Here is an 11,638-nt window from a genome sequence, read left to right on the forward strand (position 1 = left end):
AGGCAGGAAGGAGGAAGCAAGTAAATATATGTTGGAAATGTCAAGAAGCTCTCCGGCAGGGTGCCCAAAGAGAAAAGAGAAGCAGGATACCCTTAGTTCATTAATGAGAGTATATTATTAGGACACGTATATCTTAGAGGAGGAGATTTATTTATGTAGGACAAACCCCACTTCTTCTCCATTCCAAGTATATAATATGTATTAATATGTATTTAGCTAGTATATGTGTGCCGATGTGTATAGATCTGAGGGGTAGAAAGTGAGTGAAACCCTTGCCACCGACTTTCTCCACCGCCACCACCTCTGGGTGTAGACAGGCAGCTGTTCACCACTTTCTTTTTCATATTCTTGTACATATACATCGACTCATAGGAAAGAAGGAATCCAAAAATAAATCCGCATTAGAGCGATGATCCAAGCTTTCTACCTCCTACTTATTCTCCTAACTAGGCACCTTGTCATAGGATCCGACCCTCTAGATCATATGTATAGAAATATCCTTTAAGCGCACGCTCTGCCTCAAGGTGAGTGGGTGCTGCTGCCGGACTTTTTGGAGGACAAACCGAGACGACAAAGACCCTAAAAATTGTAGCATAAATTGAGTCGGTTCTCTGACATCGAGAGTCATCCTCCGTAGAGTTTTGTTTTCGTGTAAGTCAAACTATCAACGCACATAGTTTACACATCTTTCAAAAGTATATTTTTTGATTCTCAATCTCTTTCAAATCTCTATTGTTTGAGCTGTCTCACTCTGTTTGTTCATTTCTTAGTTTACATCAATTATCTAAGGGGATCAGTCTTTGATTCCTTGATCATTGAATCTCTCAACTTCAAAATATTATAGTGAATTATTTTTATTGTTGTGAATTGCCTTCTTCTCTAATAAGTAATTATTCATCATTCAAAACTCCTTTTGTGATAGCTTCTCTGCATGTTTGAAGAAAGGACAGCTTTGAACTTGTACCTTTCTTAAAAAATTATATACATTTGTTTCAAAAGACAAGGGGGTAACGTATAGGTGATTTCTTTTAATCCCCTTTCCTCACAAATGAAGAATTAGCGAAGATACGAAGAGGAGAGGTCTTTCACAACACTAATGTACAAAATAAAATTTGGCACGAAACAGACTTTCCTTTCTAATTAAACAAATCTTCATGATAAAATAATTATTAATACATAGAGTGTTAACAGATCCATCTAATGCAACAATCCATTATTCTCTGATTTCAGACGTGAGCTTACGATCAAATTGTCATCATGTCTGACGAGGAATACTATGAAGAAGAGGAAGTGTAAGTTAATTATTAATTTTAATTACTCATTACAATTAGCCCTAATGGAAAAGCCCTTCAATTAGGGATTTAAAAAAATACTTTTAAAAAATCTTCCCCTTTTTTATGGAAATTATATAGAAACATTCAAAAACTATTAAATTAGATGTAGCAGACTTCAAACATGACAAAGTGATTCAAGACTAACGATTTATTATTATATTATTTATTTTTTTACATGGGGACTCAAACAGAACCTCCACGTATGTAGTCAAGAAAAAAAATATTTATTGATTAATTAATTAATTAATTTTTTTGATGTGTGCTATCAACTCAATTCATTTGGAAATGAAATTTGATGATGATATAAATAGAGTTTTTTGTTTTTTTTTCTATGATCTTTATAAAAGTTGCTTATTTTTTGAACATTTGCCAAAAAAAAAAAAATCGATGTGAAAGTCATTCAATTATATACCTATATATATATATAACTATCTATACACATCTTAAACATGGCTACATATATATATATATATAAGGGATGAGTGAACATAAAAACTATTTTGAACAAAATTCAAGAAAATGAAATTACTTTATACCTTCATACATGCCAATATTTGCTCAATTATAGGGTTTATAACTTAAATTTATGGAATGATTTAAGATACCCAAGAGGTTACCTGTAGTACAGAACCTTCATTTAATTTATAAAACTTAATTTGACCCCGATTTGGTCTTTCCAAATAAGCTCAATCAATTTTTAATTCATTTAATTGGAATGATTATTTTTTGATACTACTTTAAGGGCTCTTTGCAAATCAACCAAAGGATTAGTCAAAATAGTTGGCTGATAGAAATTGACGAAAATAATTCGTCAAAGAATACAAATCCAAACTCAATATACGAGAAAAAACATATTTCTAGTTTGATTTGTCTTGATGAGCCCCAAATTTAAGAATTTGATCCAACAAAAATAAAAGAATGGGAAGCTTCTCTTTTTTTGGCAGTTTTTTTTTATTAATAATGAGACATGGGCAAATTAAAAAATAGATATATTATCCACAAGATGATGCCACAGTATATATGTAGTTTAATGGCGCAACATAATTAATTTTCCTTGCGCCCCAAATACAATTTTTAAATTTACAAATAACAAATTTATTAGATAAAATCCTTATTGAGGGAGTTGCATTTCTCTGGATCATTTCGTAAACAAACAAATATGTATATTGATTAAATAACACTCATGTCCCAGTATTAATCTGATTTTATACGTAATAAATATATGTTATATGTATCCATGGATGAGTATGAGGGTTGAAGGCTCTCTCCTTTTTGAGACATGGAGAATCCTTTTGACTAATGATATGTTTAATTTTTTCTTATATCCCGTGTGATTGAAGTGAAGAATATGAAGAGGAGTACGAAGAAGAAGAGACTGTTCAGCTCTCCGAGTACGTGACACGACTTTTTCGACTCTTTTCAAAAGAAAATATTTTGAGTTCTAAATTTGGCTGTGTGTCTCTTTACTTTTAGAGATAGTTTTGCTTCACTGCATGAATTTGCTCTTTATTATTTAGTTGTTTTGGTGTGTGTAGTATATTATTGTTAATTAATCATAGATCATATCATGAACTATTTATTTATTCATAATCTTTCTCTTTTGCATGACATTGAACTTATTCTTCTTTCGGATCAATAAGCAGTACCTCTAAGAAGTAAGTAGAATGCAAATCACTTAATGAGTCCACCAATGCTTAGACTTTGCCGAGGGGATTGCTGCGATCCTTTGTTTCCATAACAAGTGTTCCATCTCTATTTATTCATTTATTTCCTCTATGTTCGTAGATAAAATATATTATGTTTGTATTCCTAATACAAAAATCATGTAAAGATTGGCTACATTGAGGCGAGAGAACAAACAACGGTGGATAAATTGTCTTACAAAATATGATCACTTTGAGAAACGACATATTTACAAGTTGCAAAAGGACTGCTACTTCCTTTACTGTATCACGCATCCCTTCCTCAAAAAACAAAAACAGGGGAAAAGGCCCAAGATAAGTTGATAGTTAGCCAATCCTTTCCAACTATGGAATTAGTATTCAATAATTATTGGGAATAAAGCTTATAAATCGGCATTACTCCGCACACAAAAAATACAGAGTATATTTTGTAGTCAGCTGCCCCATTTTCTGCTTCTTTTCTCCTAATCAGTGTTCTGAACGTTGATTGGTTGAATTAGAAACAGATCTTGTTACCTAAGTTGTGAACAATTCCCATTAGAAATTGAATAAGGATTTCCTAGTTGGGAGGGATGGGCTAACTGCTACCAACTGATTTTGGGCCTTTTTCCCCAGTTTCTTTTAGTGAGAAAAGGCTGTGTGATATAATAGAATTAATGTCATGATAAACTTTAGTGCTCCTTTCACCCATAACCCTTAGAATTTTCAAAATGAGGAGGAAAGTATTAGTAAGACCACTCTTACCAGCACTAACGCTCAGCACAATTTAGCCAATATTCACATCAATATTAGGGTGACCACATATTCATGTCCAAAAAAGAGGACACACTAAATTGGTTCTGTGTAAAGAGGAAATGAGACTTTGATATTAATAAATTTAAGAATAAATAATTTTTCCAGAATTTTTTTAAATTTTTACTTCCAAAGGATTTTCATATCAAGATCATTTATTTGATCTGTAAAAATCAACGGCTCTTTTACAAAATAGTTTAAAACTTTGATATTAATAAATTTAAGAATAAATGAGTAGTAATTTTGTTTTAAAAAAAAAATGGATCCTACATTTTTTTATTAAAAAAATATTATTTTTGCATTTCGTTATTTTAATTTAATTTGAGCATGCACTTTTTGATCCACAAAAACCACCGGATATTTCATGAAGTCACTGTGACGCCCAGGTGCAGGATGCTGATCACTCTAACATATATGTCTGTATTGTGTAATAACGACTCGTTCTCCTTCGTATGGCTTGGCTTACTCTCAAACAGCATTATTTCTGCATGATCTTCATTAAAACAAAAAACTTAGAGGCGCACAACAAATACTCTTTTTTTTTAATAATAAATGATTCATATCTACAAATTATGTAGTAAAATTCATTCTGTTTATTTTTTACCAACCATCAAATTAGGAAAAAGTCAGTGAGATCCGAAATATCCCGAGACGAGTGAGTACTTGATTTTATAATTATTATTTAAATTTAAAGAAAATAAGTTTAAGGGGGAAAGCTATATATATATTTATTTATTGAGATGGAAAGGGTCTAAGCATTTCTTTAAGAAGCATTTGAGACCGCTTCCGTCATAGCATTGTCCTCTTTAGTCCTTTTATTTTATTTTTGGACGAGAGGGGACTTCTTTTTTTTTTTTTTTAAATACATATTTTTGAACCACAAATGTTTATAATGTCATTCCATTCACTCTTCGTGATAAAGGGGGGATGGAAACTTCCTTAAGGCTCGTCAAGAAGCCAAAAAGGGAGAACTTGACGAACAGCTTAAAGAATACATCAACGAATGGAGAAAACAACGCTCCAAGGAAGAAGAAGAATTAAAACGTCTCAAGGAAAAGCAAGCCAAGCGGAAAGAGATCCGTGCTGAACAAGAAAAGAAATTGGCTCAACAAAAGAAGGAAGAAGAAGAGCGTCTTCGCAAGGAAGAGGCTGACAAAAAGGCTAAAGAAGCTGATGAAAAACGCAAGCGTTTGGAAGAGGCTGAGAAGAAACGCCAAGCCATGATGCAGGCTCAAAAGGAAAAACAACAAGCTTCTGGTCAAGGAGGTGGAAAGGGCGTTTCCAAGAAATCCGATGGAGGAGGAGTAAGACCAATACTACTCAAGGATATTTAAAGAAATATTGTAATACTCTCTCCAATTTTGTAGCTTGGAAATGTTCAAGATGCCCGTCGTGAAATGACCAAGACCAAAGAGCAATTGGAAGAGGAGAAAAAGATTTCCCTCTCCATTCGTATTAAACCTTTGGACCTTGATGCGATGGACTCTGATGTTATGAGATCCAAGGCCTCTGAGCTTTGGGATACCATTGTCCGCTTGGAGACTGAAAAGTATGACTTGGAAGAGAGACAAAAGAGACAGGACTACGATGTAAGACCTTTTTTATTTATTTCTCATTTATAAAAAAACCCTTATTTAAAAAAAATGATGAGGAAATGAAATGGTAGGTTGGCAGAACTACATGAGTTAAAAAATTCTTGGACTCAAACGAGCAAGAATTGATGTAATACATATTACATGAAGCCAAACAAAAGAAATGATTTCCATTCTAAATTTTACACCTACCTACATATATCAAATGTGAACAACCACTCATTTTCAGTTAAAAGAGCTCAAAGAGAGGCAAAGACTTCAGAACAAACAAAAAGCCATTAAGCTGGGTCTTGATCCTGAGTAAGTTTTCGTAGATTAGATTTGGAAGACAAAACACTCAGCAGGAGAAGAAGACGAATAGTTTTTGTATTTTATTTATACCAATAGTTCATCTTAGGATGAAGGACAAACAAACCAGGAAGGATTTCCATTCCTGGGGCTTTATTTTGTTCTTTTTTTAAATTATTTTTAACGAATTATGATTTACATTACTACCATTACTACTTCTTCTTTTGGTGCTTTAGGCACTCCAACAAATAGTCGTTTTCTTTCATTTTTTCGTTCGTTCGTTCGTTCGTTCTTGCTTTCTAATTATTTTTGAGTGTCTCATTTTTCTAAAAATGAGATACTCAAACAAGAGTTTATGTCATACATACACACGTGACATGATAGTGACCTCGTTGGCTATCATGATCAAATATCAACAGACATGAATCTCTATCCATCTACCAAGCAAAACAATGATATAACTACCCCCCTCTATTTTAGCTTAAAGAGCTCAAGGAAAGGCAGAAACAACAGCTCAGACAGAAAGCTATGAAGAAGGGCTTGGATCCTGAGTAAGAATTGCAATTCACTTTGTTATACATAATAATGAATTAATTATTTATCTTTTTGAGTCCACCTTTTCACACATATACACAAATAATATTAAGATTTTCGTAACTTTAATTTTTTTGATTGATTAAATCACACAATAAACAATGTTATTTTTCTCTTCTCATTTTTAAATACTCTTAATTCTTCAATGCCCATTTAAAACACAATCCTCCCAGTTAATCATAAATAATCATAATACAATGTTAACTCTAAGCCATCATCGTCATATTATCACAAAAACAGTATATAGAAAAGTATTATTCGGTAAAACACCATTTACAATAATGTTTTTATTTGAATGAATCAATGTTTGATATGAGGGAGTAGGGAGGAATGTCGAAGGACAGGGGTTATTAATTCCACATCATTTAATAACCTGTTATAATATATAAAATATAATATAATGAGATACAACATTTTTAAACATTTGGCAAAAAAACCTCTTTCCAGCTAAAAGAATTGAAGGAAAGACAAAAGCAACAGCTGAGACACAAGGCAATGAAGAAAGGTTTAGACCCAGAGTAAGTCATCAAATTGGCAAGCAAACTTTAAACAAACACCCTCTCTGATATCTATCTATCTATATATATAAGCAACAAACCTTCATATACATTTATTCACTTCATGATGTGGTCCCACAATATGTATATATACGGATATTTTGTCATGAATTTTGAAGCAATACCTTAAATCATTATATCACACATAAATATGAGAGTACAGTTTGTTGTATTATATATGCATATATAAATATTAATGAAGGGATTGAGTTTAGTTATGTAACAAAGAACCCCTTCATCAATTGAGGAACCTGATCCCAGAATAAAATATCCGTTATACAATATAATCTGCGGACTGGGCCTACTTTTTTTTGTCAATGGATTCGAGTTTGATTTCCTCCATATACAAATATAATAGAATTTACATACATACACCTATTTTTTGCATCATTTGGCAAGTTATATACATACAAGACGAGATATACAATAAAAATCAATTGATTGATTTTATATGTAGGTTGTTTTATCCCATCTTTTTTTCAACATTCAATGCAAAGAAATATATACATACGAGTATATAAAAACGAAACAAAAACGTTTGCGAATTATTTTTTTCAGTACAAACTATGCAATAATAATTAATTATTGACACAATTAAACACAAACCCCCCTTTCAAAAGACAAAAAAATCACTGGATTTATTTCATAATGGAAAAAAAAAATCTAAAGATTATATTAATTCATTCAAATTAATATTCATATATACAACCCCCAGAGTTTGCTCCTAAATTACCCGCTTTAATTAATAATGTTTTGTGTGTCTAATGTGTGCTGCATTAATAGTAACTCCAATCATAATCATACTTAATTAACCCAGAGTGTTCTTCCTGCCTCCAATCTATTTTTTTAACTCATTCCTTTCCTAACTCCAAAAAACAAAGAAACAAAAAATGCTTATTACTTCACTCTATGTTCCCTGTCTAATTGCTTTATTTGCTTAGGGCTCTCACGGGTAAATATCCACCAAAAATTCGCATGTATTCCAAATACGAACGTAGAACTGACACCAGAACCTACGAAGACAGAAGAAAGCTCTACGAAGGCGTAAGTATTATTATTCCAACACTTTATTAATATTCTCCCTCCCATCCAAATTCGTCAATTTCAAATTGCGAATGACACCTTTTCAAAATATATTTGTAATAGCAATTGACTCATTTTATTTAAATATCCTTAATACAAGGGATGGGAAGTCGTAAGAGCAGAACATTTGCAACAATTATGGAAGGAGAAGTACGACGAATGGCAAAAGAGACCCAAGTGTGAGTGAAAGCCTCCTTCAATCAATGAGTTTTTTTTTTCCTTTTTTTCGGAGGTGTTTTGGGTCCTTTTTGATTTTACGAGACAATCTATACAATAAAGGGCCCTATTTTAATTTCTACTGTTAAATCCATGACCTGATAACATTAAGACATAATCAGGACACATCCCCCATATCCCATACACTGATTTAACCAAATCTATTTGTGTTTTTTTTTCTTTTTTTTTCTTTAACAAATTAAAGGGTTGGATAGTATTATATTCCGAAGTCCTCGAAAAAGACTGGAGGGAAAAGCACGAGGATTGGGTCAAGAGATCCAAGTGTGAGTTTATATATATATATCTACATATACGTCATAAAGAAATACATTCAGAGAGACGAAAAAGGAAATGCACTGCATTATAGTAAGGCTTTAGTAAATGAAAATGAATAGAAATATCCTTGGCAATGAGCCTTTTCACTTCATTACCCAATTGCCTTGTTATATTATATAGTATATGAACCTATACATATCACTTTGATTATAGTATAAAGTAGTAGTCAATTCATGCCCCCTTAAATAATGATTCGAAATATCGCGTCATTGAAAATGTTCTATAAAGTTTTCAGATTCAGATGTTGATTTGTATTTACATTATACCATCAGAGTCAGTCTTGATGTAATATCCTTTCCCATGTTGAATGAAATTCATAACCAGTCAATGTAAAAACAAATATATCCCGTCACTGATTCTTATTGTCAGCTGAAGTCTCGATGTGCATATTTCTTTATCTATGTTGTATTTATGCATGTATACAGATGGCATTTCCATTGTGTGTGTGTGTGTGTGTGTGAGGATGTGTGTTTTTGTTTGAAGACGGTTTTTTACACAAATGGAAGGCTTATTTGATATTGATTTGGTATCATTTTGTTATTTATAGCCAAGCTTCCAAAATGGTTCGGCGAACGCCCAGGCAAAAAGCCCGGAGACCCGGAGTCTCCTGAAGACGATGAGGAGGGTGCAGCAGATGCTCCAGCAATTGAAGACGAGGAAGAGGAAGAAGAAGAGGAAGAAGAAGAAGAGGAAGAAGAAGAGGAAGAAGAAGAGGAAGAAGAAGAGGAGGAAGAAGAGGAAGAAGAAGAAGAAGAGGAGGAATAAACTAAAATTCCACTTTTTGACACTTCTTACACAAATCTCAACACTCCAATCCTTTTTTCTCAATTATTATTCTTCTGTTGTAAAATATTGTCGGCGCAATGTGGGGGATTCAAATGAAGAAATGACAGGCTATTTTTTTTTTGTATTTTTACAACAACAAATGAATCATCATTTCTTTGCAAATTTCATAAACGTTTTATGTTTTTGTAATATATATTCTACACACCACCCTACAACTACTACTTCGATGACGACAACGACGACAAAGTCAGTCAACTACAGAATACTCCTATCTATGACATCTTTTTTTTTTTAAATCTTATAAATACACTTTATTAATAATAATAATAAACAAAAAATCCATCTCTTATCATGGGTGGCATATTTAGACTTTTTCATCAAAATCATTATTTTGACAGAAGATATTATTATTAAAGAAAAAATCAACTTTTTATATAATTAAAAAAAATTATATTTTTTTTGTACTAAATAGAAACGAATATTAATATTAATTATAATTATGGGACAAATTTATAGTCTTTTTTCCAAGGGTAAAAATATAATAATATATTCCTTCCTCATCCATCTTTTTTTACTTCTCAGAGACTCTCTTCAAATTCCCTAGGCCCAAAAGAACATCCATCATTTGAATTTGAAGAACACCACCTCCTGTTCTGATCTGTTTCAATCATGGAGGGGAAGGAATTGAATGTAAAATAAAAAAAAGGGAAATATATTTTATATCATCATTTATTTGTCAAAAACAAAAGGAAAGAAAAATACATTTTATCTTTTATAAGAGAACCAGTCACGAATAAAAGAAACTTATCATTAATAATTTCTGCAATTCTTAAAACATTATACATATATCAATTTATTGAGTAGGAATAATTACGTCATGATTACAGAGAAAGCAGCTGTTGTAATGGGTAATGTTTTTATTATTTTTCCAACTCTTTATCCACATAGTATAGTGGACAACGCTCTCCAGTAGAAGTTATTTTCTTGAAGTCACTGTGCATGAGTTCGATTCTGAGGTCAGACCCATGCTATAAAGCTTGCTGTCAAATTTGTAGAAAAGTAAAAGTTGTTTGTCAATTAATTTTTCTTTCTATCACAATTTTCCGAACTCAAAATTATGTCTTTCTATCACAATTTTCCGGACTCAAAATTGTGTCTTTCTATTAAAATTTTGTCGAAATGATTGAAACAAAAGTTCAAATGAAAAAAATTTTTAGACATTTAGACTCTTTCAAATAAACTTTGTAAAACTTAGTTTAATTTTACTTTGCTAAAATTTTATTTGTCAAATTTGATATTCATACAAAAAAAACACATGGTGTTGAAATGCGTAGCTTTTGTGTAGAAAGGCACAGCTTTCTACACAAAAATACTCCTACTTCAAGTTAATATCTCACAACCTTTCAGAAAGGTCAAAAATCAGTTGGTACTAGTTAGTTAGTCAAATCACCCAATGAATTAATTATTCAATGCTTAAAAAGAGCCCATTTGAGTAATTAAACCAATCCAATTACAGAACACGGATAAGTAGAGGGTTGGGTCGGTCCTTGTTTATTTGGTCCAGTCAAATCCTATGATCCTTAATGATAAATAGGAGTTTAGCGAGGAATCAAGGGACGTGTAGTTGTTTGACGTTTCAGACAACTTTTTGGGCAGGTATTATTGCAGCTATAGGGAGCTTTATGGAATATTAAATAATATTCATAAAGGAATCCATTGGTCAGTTCATTTTTGAATTTAAAAAATCATCCATCAAAATTAATAGATTAGTGATATTTTGCGCAGCATGTACCTATATTATGGAGTGATGGTGTAGTGTCAGCCCTTATTTATTCGGTCCAGACAAGTCTTAATACCGGCCCTATCAGTCCTTAAGAGTGTTAGGTATAGAACTGATTAATTTTCGTTAAGTTGAGGGACGTCATCATGGACCGATATACAGTACTGAACTGAACGGGCAAGCAGTCTTGATTCCTAAATAAGTTAAATCCAATCAATTATTATTACCATGACCAATATCCGGCGTGTTTTTTATCTGGCCAGTTCATTTGTAATTGGTAGTATAAAGAAGGAATTTTCTTTTCCTTAGCGTTTGTCATTATTACTTAATTCCTTAGTAGTGAAAATTCTTTCCTTAAGTGATTCAATTATACTCAAAGCCTATTTGAACGTGCGTGTGTGCTCATGAAAGACGGAGTGTAACCTTGAGGATTAGTTACAGAGTTATAATTGTAAGTCCTAGTTGGACTCAGAGTAGAATTGGGAATTGACATCGGAGTGCTTTTAGCAAATGTCCTTGTTTATATCCTTTTCTCCTTCCTCTCTTATCACAGCTGATTGTAGCTGATCTAATGAAGGGTTATGAATATTATTCTTTC

The 11,638-nt window shown here is 32.2% G+C and overlaps 1 protein-coding gene across 21 annotated transcripts; it reads left to right on the forward strand.

Annotated features, from left to right (window-relative positions):
- The first annotated feature begins 512 nt into the window (after positions 1-512).
- Positions 513-9,609, forward strand: up (Troponin T, skeletal muscle). Of its 21 annotated transcripts, none has more exons than XM_071890488.1 (11): positions 594-695; positions 771-886; positions 1,231-1,292; positions 2,675-2,725; positions 4,428-4,463; positions 4,731-5,112; positions 5,176-5,397; positions 6,169-6,239; positions 7,781-7,883; positions 8,344-8,422; positions 9,022-9,609. In XM_071890488.1, the coding sequence occupies exons 3-11, from the start codon at positions 1,258-1,260 to the stop codon at positions 9,237-9,239; spliced, it is 1,197 nt and encodes a 398-aa protein (XP_071746589.1). In that variant the 5' UTR covers positions 594-695; positions 771-886; positions 1,231-1,257; the 3' UTR covers positions 9,240-9,609. The 21 variants fall into 21 exon arrangements, with proteins under 21 accessions (XP_040574142.1, XP_040574141.1, XP_071746580.1 ...); XM_071890484.1 differs by lacking the exon at positions 6,169-6,239 and adding an exon at positions 6,730-6,800 and having other exon boundaries at positions 606-695; XM_071890480.1 differs by lacking the exon at positions 8,344-8,422 and adding an exon at positions 8,023-8,101 and having other exon boundaries at positions 611-695.
- The last annotated feature ends 2,029 nt before the right edge of the window (positions 9,610-11,638 follow it).

This window comes from Lepeophtheirus salmonis, chromosome 8, assembly GCF_016086655.4.
Source record: "Lepeophtheirus salmonis chromosome 8, UVic_Lsal_1.4, whole genome shotgun sequence".
Classification (NCBI taxonomy): domain Eukaryota; kingdom Metazoa; phylum Arthropoda; class Copepoda; order Siphonostomatoida; family Caligidae; genus Lepeophtheirus; species Lepeophtheirus salmonis.

Bases quoted from the DNA above. Each gene is read 5' to 3' on its own strand.
- up (XM_071890479.1), top strand. From the start codon at position 1,258: ATGTCTGACGAGGAATACTATGAAGAAGAGGAAGT. The intron at 2,726-4,427 runs GTACGTGACACG...CCATCAAATTAG, and splicing joins GAGACTGTTCAGCTCTCCGA to GAAAAAGTCAGTGAGATCCG. The intron at 5,113-5,175 runs GTAAGACCAATA...CCAATTTTGTAG, and splicing joins AGAAATCCGATGGAGGAGGA to CTTGGAAATGTTCAAGATGC.